This window comes from Trachypithecus francoisi, unplaced genomic scaffold (genome assembly GCF_009764315.1).
Source record: "Trachypithecus francoisi isolate TF-2019V2 unplaced genomic scaffold, Tfra_2.0 Lachesis_group5, whole genome shotgun sequence".
Classification (NCBI taxonomy): Eukaryota; Metazoa; Chordata; class Mammalia; order Primates; family Cercopithecidae; genus Trachypithecus; species Trachypithecus francoisi.
Genome location: NW_022681470.1, coordinates 58,687,538 through 58,704,791, shown reverse-complemented (window position 1 = coordinate 58,704,791; position 17,254 = coordinate 58,687,538). Strand labels below are relative to the sequence as shown.

The window sequence follows — 17,254 nt, the reverse complement described above, 5'->3', positions numbered from 1 at the left end:
TGGCTATTTGGAGGAAACTGATGATTAATCAACCCTTTCCCTCCCACCCCCAGCCTGTTTTTCATTAGGTTTTTTTTTTTAAAGTGTTCGCACACCTCCTCAAGAACAGACACTTGGCGGATCCTTGCCAACTAGAACCCCAGTGTAGGGGAGGGAACTATGAGGGAGTGGAGAATAGTCCTGGATTAGGACAAAGGGGAGAAGTCAGGATGTGGGGTGTCAGGGAAGAAGGTTAAATTGAGGCTGAGCGTGGTGGCTCACTCCTATAATCCCAGCACTTTGGGAGGCTGAGGCGGGCGGATCACGTGAGGTCAGGAGTTCAGGACCAGCCTGACTAACATGGAGAAACCCCATCTCTACTAAAAATACAAAATTAGCTGGGCATGGTGATGCATGCCTGTAATCCCAGCTACTCAGGAGGCTGAGGCAGCAGAATCACTTGAACCTGGGAGGTGGAGGCTGCAATGAGCCAAGATTGCACCATTGCACTCCAGCCTGGGCAACAAGAGTGAAACTCCGTCTCAAAGAAAAAAAAGAATAAAAAATAAGGAAAGAAAGAAGGTTAAATTGAGTCCTGGCTAGGGGCGAAAGGGAAGGGTCTGAATAGGAGTCCTAGCTCTGAAGGGGGCTGTGTGAAAAGAGGAGACTGGTGGGTGAGGCTCTGTGGGCAGCTGGGCACTCGGGCACCCCAGGGATGCTGGGTGGGCAGAGAGGAGCTGCTTTGGCCCCTGATGGGGAAGGTCAGAGATGGTTACATTGACTTGGTGGCTGTTAGTGAGACAGTCAGGTCTGAAACCCAGCTTTTCCTGAACTTGCTAGGTGAAGTTAGTTAAGTCATGATCTCTCTGGATCCCCAATTTCTCTCTGAGTGAAGCCTACAAGCGGGGTGGGAACTCTGGAAAGGGAAGTTATGCAGTGCACAGTGGGCTCTGAGAACTTTCAAAGTGTGCACATTTTGGGAAGGGAAGGAAGAGGGGAGGGCAGGAGTCTCTGCCTTAGGGCCTGATCTCTAGACCATGGGCCTAGAGAAGCCGGTGCCTCCAGCTCTCACCTCCAAGCTCCCTAAGTGGACAGAATCAGTGATGAAACTGCTCTCAACTTGACTAGCTCAGGGAATAGGAGACAGAATTCCCTGATCAAACTATGGGCAGATCATTATAAGAGCTTCCTAAAAGGGCTGATCCATTGAGTTTCCTTGTTTCCACTTTCAAATCAAGGTTCCTTTCAAATCAGGGTTCAGTAAGGTCACCATCACTTCTGCTCTGGGGTGGAATCCAGTTGATCTTAGGGTCAAACCCAGTTCCCTGGGGGCCTGAGTGAGTGTGAGGGGGAGCTCTCTGCCCTTTGCTTCATCACCACAGCCCCAGTGGGGCCTCCAGCGCAGCTGGACCTTGGGGCCTGCAGGGCAGGAGGCTAGAATGGATACATTCCAAGGCCCTGTCTCACTAGGCGCTGTGCCCCTTGGCTGCTTATTGTGATTCTAGCAGAGAAGCCAAGGACTCTCGCTGCTAAAAAAAACCTAGGGGCTGGTCCCCAGTGGCATGTGTTTGTGGTGCAGGTACAACCCGTTTCCATAGGACTCACTTTTCTTTCCATTCCCTCGGCGAAGAGTGGAGGTTGAAGAAATGCAACATGGACCAAAGAGTGCTATAGAAAGCTGCTTTCCTTTCTTCCCTGCCCTCTCCCCACACACCAACCTGGCACTCTTGAAAGAAAACTTTTAAAATATTCAAACCGTAGTCTCTTCCTCTTGAAAAACCTTTAGGGGAGGACATTACACCCTCCCTTTAAGTCCCAGTTGCTCTGGGGTCTCCATCACAGTTGGACAGTTAAGTCTAATGTCTACTCTATGTCTAATGTCTAACCCTGCCACTTCCTCTGCTTCTCTGATGAAGATGAGAAGCAAATGCTCTCAAAACAGGGCTCAAGCTCGGTGCACCCTTATGGAGGAAGAAACAGGGATCCACGGAGGTGTGGGTGGCTTATGCTGTGTATAAAACTCAAGCCCCCGGCCAGGTGCGGTGGCTCATGCCTATAATCCCAGCACTTTGGGAGGCCGAGGTGGGCGAATCACGAGGTCAGGAGTTAGAGACCAGCCTGACCAACATGGTGAAACCCTGTCTCTACTAAAAATACAAAAATTAGCTGGGCATGGTAGCGTGCACCTGTAATCCCAGCTACTCAGGAGGCTGAGGCAGGAGAATCACTTGAACCTGGGAGGCAGAGGTTGCCATGAGCCACGATCACGCCATCACACTCCAGCCTGGGTGACAGAGCAAGACTCTGTCTCAAAACAACAACAACAACAACAAAAAACCTCAAGCTCCCATCGCAGCTCAACTGACTAGGGTCCCATGGCCTCTCTCACAAACTTCTCAGTGTCTCGGGGGTCAAAATTGAGTCATAGAATCCAAGATCCAGAATCTGGCAGAGTCTTCCAGAGATCAGCTGTCCCGATGAATTCCAGGGCTCTCCACAGAGAGGTGCTTGTCCTTAGCTAAGTTTTTACTAAAAATAAGGACAATACTGTGAATTTTAAAAAACACACATATTTGTTGTTACGGTATATTCTTTACTCTGTTATGCCTACCTTCTTTAAAATTAGCTCCTTCTTATTTTGATGAGATGATGATGGTAGATAGAATTTTAAAATACCGGACGGGCATGGTGGTTCCCACCTGTAATCTCAGCACTTTGGGAGGCTGAGGTGGGAGGACTGCTTGAGGATAGGATTTTGAGTCCAGCCTGGGCAGCATAACGAGACCCCCATCTCTAAGAAAAAAAAAAAATTTACAAATATCCTTAATTGGTAAAATAAAATGTTAGCATATGTTGATCCCTCCAGCTTTGTTTTTCCTTTGGAAACGTATTGGCTTATAAAATTCCTGTATTTCAGAACTACTGACCTACTCCTTAAAAACAGGGGCCAGGACTAAAGTGAGGGGATGTGAGGCACTCATCTTGGGCATAGAATACAAGTGGATGCCAAAAACTCAGTAAGCAAGATAACTGATGTTTTCATGTGTGTGTGTGTGTGTGTGTATACACACACACACACACACATATATATATATTTTTTTTTTTTTTTGAGACACAGTTTTGCTCTTGTTGCTTAGGCTAGAGTGCAATGGCGCAGTCTTGGCTCATCGCAACCTCCACCTCCCGGGTTCAAGTGATTCTGCTGCTTCAGCCTCCCGAGTAGCTGGGATTATAGGCATGCACCACCATGCCTGGCTAATTTTGTATTTTAGTAGAGACGAGTTTCTCCATGTTGGCCAGGCTGGTCCCAAACTCCCAAACTCCTGACTTTAGGTGATCTGCCTGCCTCGGCCTCCCATAGTGTTAGGATTACAGGCATGAGCCACCACGCCCGGCCTTCATGTATATTTTTTAAAATAAAACTAATGCAAAAAGTCCACAATAAACAGCAATGCAAAATTTTAAAGACAGAATCAGTGTTAGTATTTCACCTTTTGCCTCAGGTTCCAATGTGCTTGGCAGGGCACTGCTTAGAAGCAGTTCTTCTAAATCACCCATGACAGGAAAGGGCAATTCTGGGTCTGAGAATACGCCATAAAAGGAACTGCCACAACATTTGCAGGTGTTTGGTTGTCTCACGACCCTGAGGCCTTGAGTCTGATGTCATTCCGTTTCTGCAGCTTAAACCTGAGTCCCTCTTGCTGCCCTCAATGGAGACATCCACCCCACTCTCCCAAACAACACAACTGTCCTTCAGAGGCTCAAGGGCAGTTACGTAAGCGCTCCCCCACACATCCCCATACTCATTCCTCTCTCTCTGTAGCCAGCTTTTCATGTTTATTTTTCTTTTCTGAACTCTTAGGAAAGCAAGCAAGTGGAGACCAAGACAGATGCCAAGAATGGAGAGGAAAGGGGCAGAGATGCCAGCAAAAAAGCCCTGGGCCCCAGACGGGACTCAGATCTGGGGAAGGAGCCAAAGAGGGGTGGTTTAAAGAAAAGCTTCTCTAGAGACAGAGATGAAGCTGATGGCAAGAGTGGCGAGAAGCCCAAGGAGGAGAAGATCATCCGGGGCATTGACAAGGGCCGGGTCAGGGCTGCAGTGGATAAGAAGGAGGCAGGGAAAGATGGGAGAGCAGAGGAGAGGGCAGTGGCCACCAAGAAGGAAGAGGAGAAGAAAGGGAGTGACAGGAACACAGGCTTGAGCAGGGACAAGGATAAAAAGAGAGAGGAGATGAAGGAGGTGGCCAAGAAAGAGGATGATGAGAAGGTAAAAGGGGAGCGTAGGAACACAGACACCAGAAAAGAGAGTGAGAAGATGAAAAGAGCAGGTGGGAACACAGACATGAAAAAAGAGGATGAGAAGGTAAAAAGAGGAACTGGGAACACAGACACCAAAAAGGAGAATGAAAAAGTCAAGAAGGATGAACCCTTACATGAAAAGGAAGCCAAGGAAGACAGCAAGACTAAAACACCCGAGAATCAGATGCCCAGTGGCCCCACCAAGCCCTCTGAAGGACCGGCCAAGGCGGAGGAGGAGGCAGCTCCCAGCATATTTGATGAGCCTCTGGAGAGAGTGAAGAACAATGACCCTGAGATGACTGAGGTGAATGTCAACAACTCAGACTGCATCACAAATGAGATCTTGGTCCGGTTTACTGAGGCTCTGGAGTTCAACACTGTGGTTAAGGTGTTTGCCTTGGCCAACACGCGAGCCGATGACCACGTGGCCTTTGCCATTGCCATCATGCTCAAGGCCAACAAGACCATCACCAGCCTCAACCTGGACTCCAACCACATCACAGGCAAAGGCATCCTGGCCATCTTCCGGGCCCTCCTCCAGAACAACACACTGACCGAGCTCCGCTTCCACAACCAGCGACACATCTGTGGAGGCAAGACGGAGATGGAGATCGCCAAGCTGCTGAAGGAGAATACTACCCTGCTCAAGCTGGGCTACCATTTTGAGCTGGCCGGGCCCCGAATGACCGTCACCAATCTGCTCAGTCGCAACATGGACAAGCAGAGACAAAAGCGGCTGCAGGAGCAAAGGCAGGCACAGGAAGCCAAGGGAGACAAGAAGGATCTGCTGGAGGTACCCAAGGCTGGGGCTCTGGCCAAGGGCTCCCCAAAACCTTCACCTCAACCATCTCCAAAGCCCTCTCCAAAGAACTCACCCAAAAAAGGGGGTGCTCCAGCTGCCCCCCCTCCCCCTCCCCCTCCCTTAGCTCCACCCCTTATCATGGAAAACCTGAAGAATTCACTCTCACCAGCTACCCAGAGGAAGATGGGAGACAAAGTCCTCCCTGCCCAGGAGAAGAACTCCCGTGACCAGCTATTGGCCGCCATCCGATCCAGCAACCTCAAGCAGCTCAAGAAGTTAAGTAGTTGTTGGCGTGAACCAACAGGGAGGGGCTGGTTAGGGCCTGGAGGAGAGGGCAGGACTGCAAAAGGGAAGGCATGCAGAGGAGCTCATGTCGGCTGCAGATGATATAGACTCCCAGGGCCCATAGGGAACTTCAGGTCATCTCATGCATCCTCCTGCCTGCAGGCAGGTCACATCTGTACATCCCCTAGAGCTGAGACTCTACCCTTCCTTTAAGGAGCTTCCTTTAGCCCCTCACTCCATGCTTCTCTTTCATCCTGCAGTGAAGCCTGTTTCTCCTTAAAATGGAGAAATGGCCTCTACAGAGTAGTTTTGCCTCGGGTCCTTCCTTTAAGTCTTCTCCATTTCCCCAAACAAAAATGATCCATGTTTTACTTAGCCTCTTCTCAGGACAAGCCGAGTCCTACAGGTCAGTCCATCCGAAAGGTCTCTGGGAGACTCACCTCTCAGGACAGTCTACCTTTGCCTAGCCAGTGCTATGGACACAGGAGCCATCCCTGGACACCCCACTTCTCCAAGCTCTGCCTCCCCTGGAAGTCCAGCCTGGGTGACAAAGTTCATGATCGTTTGTCCATTTGGCTGGATACCCAACCCCCACAACATCATCTGGGACAAGATATCATGAGATAAAGGACAATCTCCATTGTAATTCCAGTGGTCACTCGATGACATCCAATTTTTACAGACAAGGAAAAATACTCCCTCAGTGTCAACACCTCATTCACATTCCACAGACATAACATATTGCAGTGTCTCCTGTGTCCTTCCAGTAGGTAGGGAGGTGAGGTGGCCGAGCTCCCTTCTCTAACCTGTCTCTACTTTGCCCCTACAGGTTGAAGTGCCCAAACTGCTTCAGTAGGACCAGGCTACCAGGCACCATCTGCCAATGCCATGACTGCTCAGGCCTCACCTCCCAGGGCTACACAGACCCTGCCCACCCCGTCCCTGGCTGACCTGCTGTGGATGTCCCTATTCTGCCATGGGACAGTCAAGGCCTGGGTCACGCTCAAGGAAGGACGCCTTATCTCTTCTCGCTTTCCTTTTCTTGTCTCTGAGGCTCTCCAAATTTTGCTTTAATACCTGGAGCTCAGGTTTCCGGACAAGAAGAGTCCTTTTAGCACATCGCTGAGAAGATGGCACTGTCCAGGGCCCATGTAGCTGGCAAGCTGCAAAAGACCTGTGATCCAGGAAAGATGTCCCACAGGGACCACATCCACCCCAGCCCCACTGCCCTCTAGGGCCAGGATTCAGGCCTCTGAGGAGCCCACGGGGCAAAGCTGCTGGGCCAGTGGCACTCTGTGTGGGACAACGGCAGAAAGATGGAGAGGCATGGGGGCACAAAGGGGAGTGTGGGAGGGGCTGAGGATACCCCAAAGTCCAGGCTAATCAGAGGATGTGGCAGGGGCAGTGGCCTGGATGGACAGTGCCTGGTGGGAGGAGACTCCAGACAGGAGGAGTGGGACAGACAGCAGCTGGACTTGAAGGTTTGATGCCAAAGTAGACATTTTCCTCACATCCACCTGCTGCTGTATAAATAGCTGTGTATCTGTTTTTCCATAAGATTTTGATAATATATACAAACCTTTAGCTGTGAATGGCTGTGCCCCACCTGTTGTCCTGAACTGTGAGTCCTGATCCTGACCCTGGGCTCTCTGGAGGACTCCAGAAGCTCAGGTTCCCTGCCACACTATTTGAGTTGGCCATGAAATAAACTCACATCCTCAGAAAGTGCATCATGGAGGAAAATCTGAACTCTGAGCAGAGGACTCTCCACTGACTTGGTTGTTCAGGTCTAGAAGGCCAGGCCTCTACTAGGTCTGCTCCTGAACCAGTCCTACTGCCTGGAGTCAGTAGCCAGAGCTGTTCTCAGGGGTGCTGGGGCACAGTGGAGCACAGGGCGCTGGGATGGCTATATTAGGCATGTTTAGGGATGCTCATTCCATGACTCTGCCTAACCACAGGCTCAGGGCCAGGTCCTCACAGCAGTCACAGGCCCAGGAAGGCAGCAGGCAGAGAAGTGGAGTGACTCTTTGGAGAATAGCACCCATACCTGTGTGCCCTAGGGCTCAGAAGGGCCTCATCTTCCCCAGCCCTCCCCATCTACTCACCAATTCCGCTTCCTGCCCCAACTGCAGGAATGCTGACAATGCTGCCATGCCCACCATCGTGTGTAGATGAAAGGCATCTTTCTGAATTTCATTCTCTTGAAGGTGCTGGCACCCCTTGGCACCGTGGAACTGCCACTTTGGGTCTGTGTCACTTGTAGGTTTCTCTGCCTCCAGGTTGCCTCTACAGCAGGAGGCACAGCAGTTTCACCATCGTTGAGGTGAGGGTGGGATACCCCAGCTAGGAAGCAAGATCACTGTGCTAGGTCTGCCCAAAACCAGAGGGCAGTCTAGTCCTGGGGTAAAGCCCTCAGATCCCAGGGCACACTCTTCCCCATTCCCTCCACCCACTTGCCTGTCACCCCAGTCACCTAAGCAATCACTGGGCCCAGAGGAGAAGAGACAGACACACACTGGCTCCTGGACCTAAAGGGTATGAGCTGGAGCTAAGGCCAGCTAGAGCTTCCACTGTCAGCCCCCACTGTCAGCCCCACTGCACCCCCTGGGCCTGCTGGGTACTGGGCACTAGCTAGATGCTTTAGGCTGCTTCAGCTGATCCTTCAGCTCTGTGAGGTGGATTCCAGTATTCTATTTTGCAGATAGAGTTTGGCCCAGAGAGGTTAACTAATATATCCATGATCACACAGCTAATAAAAGGCAGAGCTCAGGTCTTTTTTGTTTGTTGGTTTTGTTTTGAGCCCAGGTCTTCAGGCCATAGAACTGCTTCTCATTAACAGCTCTCCTTCCTTCTCTCACTGAAATAAGGCTGTGACGGTGCTGCAGGAAAGCACTGGACACTCACCTGAACCCAAACAACGTACCTCCAAATCTTAAGGCTCCAACACCTTAAAAAGCTGTCACCTTAGGAAGCCCTTTCTACCAAACTTCAAGCATGATTTAGCCAGAGAGGAAAAACTACTCCCTACTGTCCCGAGCAACAAGTGAGCTGCCCCTCCTCGGTGCTCCTGCGGGATGCTGTTTCTGCCCTGGATGATGTAATCATTCCTCTGGTGCACTTGAACCTGGTGCGGAAGCGCAGCGCCACCTGGGGGTGGACCGCAACCCAGATTCTCCGGCTGCTCCAGGGACGCCCTGGAGCTGTGCTAGGGACCAGGGGAGGGAGGCAGTTCGAGGGAGGAGGAGGAAAAGATGGGTAGATAGCCTGGTGAGCTTCGGAAAAGGGGCCCAAACTCCGGAGGCTGCGTTTCTGCTGGGCCACGCACCCACTGCTGCCCACCTGCCCCACCAGCACTGGCAGTCACCCATCTATCCAGTTTCCTTTCCTAAAACTTAGGGGGGAAAATCCAGAAAGGCTCTATCCTTGTCTGGTGCCCGTACTGTACAGGGACAAAAAAACAGGTTCAAAGACAGCAAATGACTTGTCCAAGTTGATGAATCAGGATTTGAACCCAAGTCTCCTACCTTTGGGTTCATCTAGCAACCTGGATGAAGCCACGGTCTGACCTCCACAGTCTCTGCCTGCAGCCCCCACTGTCATATCATCCACTCTGCCCCCCACCCTCCATCACTTCCTGGGGAATCACTTTCCCTAGCTCCTACCCACAAAGAAGGGAGGCTTCACCTCTCAGCTCTCCTGGCGCGCAGGGCCCAGCTGTTGCACCCCAAGCTTCTTGCCTCCTGGCCCTATCCAGATGGGAAAAGTGTCTTTCCCTCCACCTTCCCTGGGCCACCCCAAGGGATGCCAGCACTGGGACCGAGGCCCTGGTGCTGGCTGTGGGTGGGATGGTAGGCACCAGCAGCTGCCAAGGCACTGGCCTCACTTGTCCTCACAGAAGCTCAACCTGCAGGTGAGCAAGGGGCTCTAGGCCTGGGCACTGTAGCACACATATGACACTCTTTAAGAAACATGAGATCTGGATGTAGGTCACCCATGAGCTTCTGGACCACCAAGTCGGGAGTGCCATGCGCTGCCCCCTACTCTGCACCCTGCATGGGCAGGCTGGGGCTCCTGACTTATGAGTTTGGCCTGACTAGGGCCTGTGTTGCTGTGGTGCTAGGCTAGGCTGCTGGCCTAAGAGTGGCCACTAGAGTGTGGCCCCCCTCAGCACCCTTCCCTCAGCACCTCCCACTCGTCCTGCCTATGCCTCTCCTACCTCTCCCTCCCTCTTTCCTCCAGTCATCTAGGGCCCTTCCCTTACTTGCCCCTCCCTCCTTTACTTCTTGCCTGAAGTGCTGCCCTTCTGTTCACCTAGGGGGAAGGAGGGAGGCCCTTCTCCCCTCCCCCAAGGTGTCTCTCCTTTCTTGCCAACCTTTCCCCCACTGCCCATTGTATTTCCATGTATCCCTGCCCTAGCTCCTTCCCTGCACCTGACCCCTCCCATCCCCCTGTGAGATCCGCTTCCCCCTGAGCAGGCCCAGCCTGGCAAGATTCCTGCCCTAAGAATGCACTCCTCTTGCTTTTGTCTAAAAATGCCCCTCTTCACCTACGCCTTCCAGACCGCCCTTGCGGGATTCACCATTCCCTCCCAGCCTGGCAGGACTCGACTGACGCCACTGTCAGCCCCACTGCACCCCCCGGGCCTGCTGGGTGCTGGGCACTAGTGGGCACTAGCTAGATGCTTTAGGCTGCTTCAGCTGATCCTTCAGCTCTGTGAGGTGGATTCCAGCATTCTATTTTGCAGATAGAGTTTGGCCCAGAGAGGTTAACTAATGTATCCATGATCACACAGCTAATAAAAGGCAGAGCTCAGGTCTTTTTTGTTTGTTGGTTTTGTTTTGAGCCCAGGTCTTCAGGCCATAGAACTGCTTCTCATTAACAGCTCTCCTTCCTTCTCTCACTGAAATAAGGCTGTGACGGTGCTGCAGGAAAGCACTGGACACTCACCTGAACCCAAACAACGTACCTCCAAATCTTAAGGCTCCAACACCTTAAAAAGCTGTCACCTCAGGCCGGGCGCGGTGGCTCAAGCCTGTAATCCCAGCACTTTGGGAGGCCGAGACGGGTGGATCACGAGGTCAGGAGATCGAGACCATCCTGGTCTATACGGTGAAACCCCGTCTCTACTAAAAAATACAAAAAACTAGCCGGGCGAGGTGGCAGGTGCCTGTGGTCCCAGCTGCTCGGGAGGCTGAGACAGGAGAATGGCGTAAACCTGGGAGGCAGAGCTTGCAGTGAGCTGAGATCCGGCCACTGCACTCCAGCCTGGGAGACAGAGCAAGGCTCCGTCTCAAAAAAAAAAAAAAAAAAAAAAAAGCTGTCACCTTAGGAAGCCCTTTCTACCAAACTTCAAACATGATTTAGCCAGAGAGGTCCTGAGGTCCCCCATCCTTGAGGGACACTGCCCCTCCCACCCTCACTCCTGCCTGCCCTTATGGGGTCCCTGATTGGCTTTCAGGGGTGCTAGTTGAGGAACAGGGCGATCTGGAGGGGCAACTACAGCTTTGTACTCCCCTGGCCCCACTGGGCTCCCCTTGTTTCCCAGATGATGAGTCAGATGAGGTGGGGTCAGAGGAGACTGCAGTGCTTTGGGAAGAGATGCAGGGCTGATTGCCTCCATTTAAAGAACTCCAGGATACGTGAGAGACCTCTTCACTGCTCAGAGCACGTGAAAGTCCTACTCTGTCGCAGTTTTGCTCCTTTTCTTCGAATTCTCTTTAGTGTTTTGTGGAGTAAATTGACTGGAAATGGGGCAACTCCACTCTTCCAGTCTCAGTTATGGCTGGGGTAAACCTGCCTCCTATCCCAGACTACAAAGCATTTTTTCATTGACACCAGGTTGTTGATTCAAGGATAATTAATTCTGACTGGCATCACCTTGCATACATTTCACATCATTTCTCAGAGAAACTCAAAAACTTTAATATGTCGGTCTCTTCCAGCTCCCAGCTTCAGGAGAGAGGAGACTGGACTCCAAACCCCAGAGGCCTTGGAGACCCTCTTTCCTGAATTGTGAAGCCAGGGACTCCAGGGCTCCAGCCCCCATCTCTTGTCCCCACCCTCAAAGAGAAAGTGGATTTGTACCTGTGGCCTCAGCCCTGTCTCTACCAGCATCAGCAGCCCCTCCCTGTCTGGGTCTGATCCAGGGGCAGACACATGGGCCCCATGGATATCTCACTGGGAAGGGGAAAGCTGTGACTGTAGGGGCAGGGCTCTGCCAGGGGAATTTCTGACCCTGGCCCCAAAACCCTGGCCCAGGAGCTCTTGCCTTCCAGGCTGCATGACAAGGGATAATCCTCAAGATTATGTGGGTGGCAGAAAGCTACCCCAGAAGTGCTGGGGGAAGGGTGCTGAGAGGGGCCACACTCTCTTGGCCACTCTTAGGCCAGCAGCCTAGCCTAGCACCACAGCAACACAGGCCCTAGTCAGGCCAAACTCAGAGGTCAGGGGCCCCAGCCTGGTCATGCAGGGTGCAGAGTAGGGAGCAGTACCCTGCATGGGGGCATGGTCAGCACAATGGCCCTACCCAGAACCCAGCTGGGCTGCAGGAGCCCAGAGGTCTGAGGGGGCAGGGCAGGAGAGCAGAGCCTGAGGCTGCTGTGGGGCTGGAGTACCTGTGCATGGGGAGAAAAGGAGGGCTGGGCTTAGAGGATACTTGGATAAGGGGTTTGGGGAGGGGAGGGGCTCCTCACTGGTGGGGCTTTGCCAAGCTGAGCTTACACTTTTCCCAGTTGAATTAAAAACAATAAAACTTCCTTCCCTGGATCTCTCACCAGACAAGTCCTGAGAGCACAAGGACCATGACCCCAGGGAACAAGGAGATGGAAGACAGCCAGGCAGCTCCAGAGGTGGGAGGCTCTTCTAGGCAGTATTTGTGGGAGGAGGGGGAGAAAAGGTCATATCCCCCACTGCGTGGCTCAGTGGGGGTCACAGACATGGGCCTGGGGACTGGGATCCAAGCAGCTGACAGAAGCACCTTGCACCAGGTTCTTGGGTCACCGAGTGTCTCTACCTGGCTCCTACTCCTAGGACCTCTAATCAGGAAGGAAAGGACAGGACTAACAGTGTAATGTACATAATATTTCACCCTCCTGACAGCCATGGGGTATTATCCCCTTTCGATTTATTTATTTATTTATTTATTTATTTATTTAGAGACAGATCCTGGTTCTGTCGCCCAGGCTGGAGTGCAGTGGCACAATTTCGGCTCACTGTAACCTCCGCCTCCTGGGTTCAAGTGATTCTTCTGCCTCAGCCTCCCGAGTAGCTAGGATTACAGGTGCCTGCCACAATGCTCGGCTAATTTTTCTTTCTTTTTTTTTTTTTAATATTAGCAGAGACAAGGATTCACCCTCTTGGCCAGGCTAGTCTTGAACTTCTGACCTCAGGTGATCTGCCCGCCTCGGCCTCTCAAAGTACTGAGATTACAGGCATGAGCTACAGTGCCTGTCCTATCCCCATTCTACAGATGAGGACACTGAGGCTTGGAAACCTTGGGAGACATGGCCAAGGTCAGAAAGTGGTGGGGCCCAGAATGAACCTAAGGGTACCTGAACGAGAATTGCCTTTGTACAGTTAGCAGTGCCTCAGCTGCTGTAGAGCTGTTGATCCCTAGCAGGGAATATCTGTAGTGCAAACGAGCATCTCTTCAGAGCCGTGGCGAAATTCACCTCATTGTCTTTAGGAAGCAGCCCAGGAGCAGTCTGTCTTGGTCTGCGTGTGGATAGGAGGGAGGATGGTGCTGTGCTCCAGTGCTGGTGCTGGCCCTCCCCTACTTTTGGAATATGGAGTGGGCAACAGTCTGGGCCCAGCTGAAGGCAGTGTTCCTGGAAAGTGTGGATGGGTTCAATGATGCGACTGATATGAGTTACGTCTTTACAGCTTTAATCCAGCAGGCCAGAGATCTGGCCAGTGGGGCAGCCAGAGAGGAGGGCTACTGCCAGCTGCTGATGGAACCTCCTCCCTGCCCCCACCCCAGCCCAGAGGGGACAAACAGTAGGGCCCCAGCCTTCCTGGCTGGGATCTTGGGAGCAGAGGGACTATTTGAAAACAGGCACTGTGACCCAGGCTGTCATCTCCCTCCCTTGCCCCCAGTAAAAATAGCCCATAATCCCAAGCCCTCCCCGCAACCCCTCATAGTTCTAGTTCAGCTCCTGTTCCACTTCCCTGGGGCTCTGTCCCCAGTAGGGCCCAGGGCTTGGCTTGGTCTGGGGCCTGGTGACTAGAGGACTCCTGCCCACCCCCAGGACCAGATGCAGGTACAGGATGAGGGCATCTCCCAAGGTTGGCATCACTGAAGGGGCAGCAGAGACATGGCTGGTTCCTCAGGCTCCCGGGTAAGAGGGCTGTGGTGGCATATAGGGAGGAGGAGCTGAAAGCCAAAGAGACAAGATGAGTGGTGGCATAGGTGGACGAAAAGTAACCCCCCTACCCCCAGGGCGGACAGGACCCATAGGGAAGAGTGGGCCTGGAGGTTTCGGGCTAGAGGTGGAGAAAGTCTGGGAGAGGGAATCTGAGAATGAGAGAGGCACAAGGGAGGTCGCAGGGCAAGGGGTGGGGGAAGGCAGCAGCAAGGGGCCCCAGATTGCTTACTTACCGGCAGGGTTGTAGATTGGGGGCCCAGCTGGGTAGAGTGGATACTGGGGAGCAGGACCACTAGGTGGGTACATGAAGCCAGGTTGTGGGGGTGCAGGGCCAGCTTTGGGGTCCTGGGGGTATGGGTATACTGGCTGCACTGGGATGCCTGTCATTGGAATCTCCTGGCCTAGGTGGGGGAGAAGGATCAGCATTCAGAGACCCATCTGCTATGGGAAGCCTCCTCCTCCTGCCCAGGAAACCAAGGTAAGCACCCTGGTGCTGGCCTCTGGCAAGCTGCAGGCTGGCCATCTTTTCCTCCCACACCCTGCTTGGCAGATTTAAGCAGGGAGCTGTGCACGTGGCCCCAGCTGGTCAATCTGTGTTTAGCAAGTTTGCTCCCCTCAGCAGGTTTCAGAGACCTTATGAACCGGGGAGCACAGCCCAGGGAATATCTCACTTGGGCAAGGAGAGGACAGCTCAGGGCTGGTATCCTGTAATCCAGTAGAGCTGCCACTAAGGGGGTCTTCTCCTAGCCCACTGATCTCCCATATGGCACCACCGTCCCCATGTCCATCAGATTGTGGCATATGTGCATCACATGCCAACACTCAGGCACATATTCTGCCATCCACTGCAGCACACTCAATTAATGTTCATCACTACAGACCTGACCCCATGTACTTACCAAGAGTCGTGTGCACACATACACCCACTCACCCTCTATTGTTGACAGACTGCACTCCTGTATACATTTGAATCTTCATGTGTATGCACAGAAATGCATACACAGTCTGATGTTCCATATACCCCTGGGCACATTCTAATAGTCAGGTGTTTACAAGCATTTTTCTGGGTTTTCATGCTGGCAGGTGTGTGTATACAGAAGTACATACCACTACAGAATGTACCCAATCCATGAACTTTCCGCTGCCCGTTATGGGACTTAGCCCAGCCCATATGAGGCTCATCTTGCCCAGTACTGGGTGTACCTTCAAATGGGCTCTGGAGCTGCTGGCGCCGGCGGTACAGGTAGCAACAGGAACAGAGGAAGCAGCAGATGGTGGTGGCAACCACAGCAACAAAGAGGATCACAGCTGAGGCGATGCCTGCTATGGTCTTGGGACTTTAGACAAAGAACAGGTCCTCTCACCTTCCAACACTCATAGGAGGGAGTCCTCATTATGCTGGCTCCAACTCCTGGCCAGCAGGGGGGCCACGGTATGCTGAGATTTGGGGTTCCTTGTGGGCTCTGCCCAGTCCCTGTGAAGGAGATCTTAGAGGACCTCCACTTCCCAGAAGGCTATGCTGCCTGGCTGGCTAGTGTGAAGCATACGGGTATTTGCAGTGCGCCCCCAACCATTGCTTTTATATCTACAACTTAAATGATTTGACATACAGCATAACACTGAAAGGAGCCTTATAAATAATCTAGAGCCATTTTTTCCAAACCCCACTTCAATCAGAAGTCTCTGTATCTATTTTATATATGATATATTAAAAAAAAGTTTGACAACAACCACTAATTTGGCAAGCAATGACCCATAGAAGGCAAGTGTCTTCTCCAAGATCACACAGCTAGTAAGAAGTGGACCTGGGAATCAAACCCAAGTCTCTGGCCTTTGTGCCAGAGCTTCTTCCACAAAGCCACACTGTGTCCAGGTATTAACCCTGAGCCCTCCCTCCCCACGACCTAGCAGGACCAAAGGGAGGGCTCCAGAAAGAACCTGGAAACCCCTGGCCCGGCCAAAGCCTATGAAGGTAACTAACATGCCTTTTCTGGAACTCCCAGGCACCAGCACCTAAGCACCTAGCTCTGCCGCCAAGCTGGAGTCCTGGTGACTCCATTCAGCTAAGAATGTGGAGGTCGAAATGGAGAGGAGGCAGGAGTCCGGGAGGGAGGAAGGGGAGGCCTCTGGAGAAAAGGATGGAGGAGGGGGTGAGGGTGGGGACGCAGGAACCCACCTGAAGGCCAGGCAGTGCTTCTGCTGCCTCTCGGTGATGAGCAAGGTCAGGTCCCTGCAGCAGTACCGATGGTAGCAGGTCCCGCAGCAGAAGGTGAAGAACTCGCAGTTAAACCCCGGATGCCAGGAGCCATTCCGGTCCAGGTACCACAGGCAGTCCTCGCCGGCCAGCGCTGCGGGCAGGGGTTGGGGGTGCCCAGTGGCCACCAGGCCAGTTCATCCCCAGCCGCCCTCGGCCCGACTCCCCTGGCGGTCCCTGGCCTGCTGGCTCCCGAACACCAAGGGTTGCCCCTTGTCTCCAACCTGAGGGTCTCAGCTCCGGAGCCCCAGAGGCCTCTGCCTGAAGCTGACCCTGCACCCCGGGGTCAGCCTCCCATGGCCCAGCATCCTGGCGCTCCCTCTTCCCGCTTCTTGAGGATCCAGCAACACCCAAGGCTCCCGTGGCAGCCTTGGAGAAGCCCCGACCCCAAGCCCCTCGGATCGGCCCCTCCCCTTCCTCCGCCCCCATCCTACCGCATCCCACCCCTGCCGCATCACTCCCCATCCCCTTACCCAGGGGAGCCCCCAGCACCAACAGAGCGATTGCAGTAAGCGGCGCGGCCCGGCGGAGCCCCGCGGGTGGCATGGTGAGGGCTGGGCGCGGCCGGGGTCGGGCCTCCCAGAGAAGGGACCGCAGGACCAAGCCGGCTAGCTGGAGCTGCGGCGGGGCCCAGCCCGCGGCCAGGCTGGGGCTCCTCTTCCGCCTCCTCTGGGGGTGGGACTAAGCGCCCCGCCCGCGCTAATCCAGCCGGCGCGGCTCCGCGCAGCGCCCAGGAGTCCACCCACCAGCGACGCCCACCTAGCCTCTGGAGCTGGGTGCCCCTCACCCAGCAGAGCACTGCCCTGCTCCCCCTGTCCCCGGCTCCGCTGTGGTTCCTCCCGTCCGAGCCAACATGGGCACCGCGGGCAGTTGGGCACTGCGGCCAGGGAAGTCTGGCTGTGTCCTGGACCCGCCCCCGGCCTGGGCCCAATCAGTATGCTGGACTCCAGAAGCCCTGATCCTGGTGCCACCTCCGAATGCCCAGACACATGGGCCAACCCTGGAGGGGCAGGGCTGGACCTTCCCTTGTTGGGGACCTCCTCTGCCGCGTCCAGCGTGGGACATCCTGTAGGGGGCTGAGAGGGAAAGAGGCTGGATGTCACCCCGCCCCCATTCCCAGAACACAAGCACTCATTGAGAGGCATTCAGAGTGGCTTTGTCCCCAGCGGTGCCCACAGGCCTGGACCCTGCCAGCTGCACTGGCTCCCTACGATGGACCCTTCCCCCTTCAAGTGGACAGAGCTGTCATGTACAAGCCCATGGCTTCACTAG

General features: G+C 53.7%; 2 protein-coding genes and 1 long non-coding RNA gene across 3 annotated transcripts in view; 1 reads left to right on the top strand and 2 right to left on the bottom strand.

Moving 5' to 3' along the window:
- LMOD1 (leiomodin 1) overlaps positions 1 to 8,136 on the top strand; it is a 53,476-nt gene extending 45,340 nt beyond the window's left edge. The window contains exons 2-3 of the mRNA XM_033195646.1: positions 3,842 to 5,356; positions 6,195 to 8,136. Coding sequence (XP_033051537.1) covers positions 3,842 to 5,356; positions 6,195 to 6,221 — 1,542 coding nt within the window. The 3' untranslated portion in view covers positions 6,222 to 8,136. The remainder of the gene's footprint in view (positions 1 to 3,841; positions 5,357 to 6,194) is intronic.
- On the bottom strand, positions 7,042 to 12,211 carry LOC117074321. The gene is made up of 2 exons (XR_004433547.1): positions 10,690 to 12,211; positions 7,042 to 10,371 (listed from the first exon to the last, which is right to left on the bottom strand). It is a non-coding gene; the product is annotated as an uncharacterized LOC117074321 (long non-coding RNA).
- A 1,017-nt stretch (positions 12,212 to 13,228) lies between these two features.
- Positions 13,229 to 17,007, bottom strand: SHISA4 (shisa family member 4). The gene is made up of 5 exons (XM_033195647.1): positions 16,456 to 17,007; positions 15,905 to 16,076; positions 14,932 to 15,065; positions 13,962 to 14,129; positions 13,229 to 13,736 (listed from the first exon to the last, which is right to left on the bottom strand). Exons 1-5 carry the CDS (start codon positions 16,526 to 16,528, stop codon positions 13,690 to 13,692), a joined length of 594 nt encoding a protein of 197 aa, XP_033051538.1. The 5' UTR covers positions 16,529 to 17,007; the 3' UTR covers positions 13,229 to 13,689.
- Between the last annotated feature and the right edge of the window lie 247 nt (positions 17,008 to 17,254).

What these genes read in the sequence shown, in the direction of transcription:
- SHISA4 (XM_033195647.1), bottom strand. Translation starts at nt 16,528, where the DNA reads ATGCCACCCGCGGGGCTCCGCCGGGCCGCGCCGCTTACTGCAATCGCT. An exon ending in GGTGCTGGGGGCTCCCCTGG is followed by an intron (nt 16,077 to 16,455) that starts GTAAGGGGATGG and finishes CCCTGCCCGCAG; the next exon opens with CGCTGGCCGGCGAGGACTGC. An exon ending in CCCAATCTACAACCCTGCCG is followed by an intron (nt 13,737 to 13,961) that starts GTAAGTAAGCAA and finishes TTTGGCTTTCAG; the next exon opens with CTCCTCCTCCCTATATGCCA.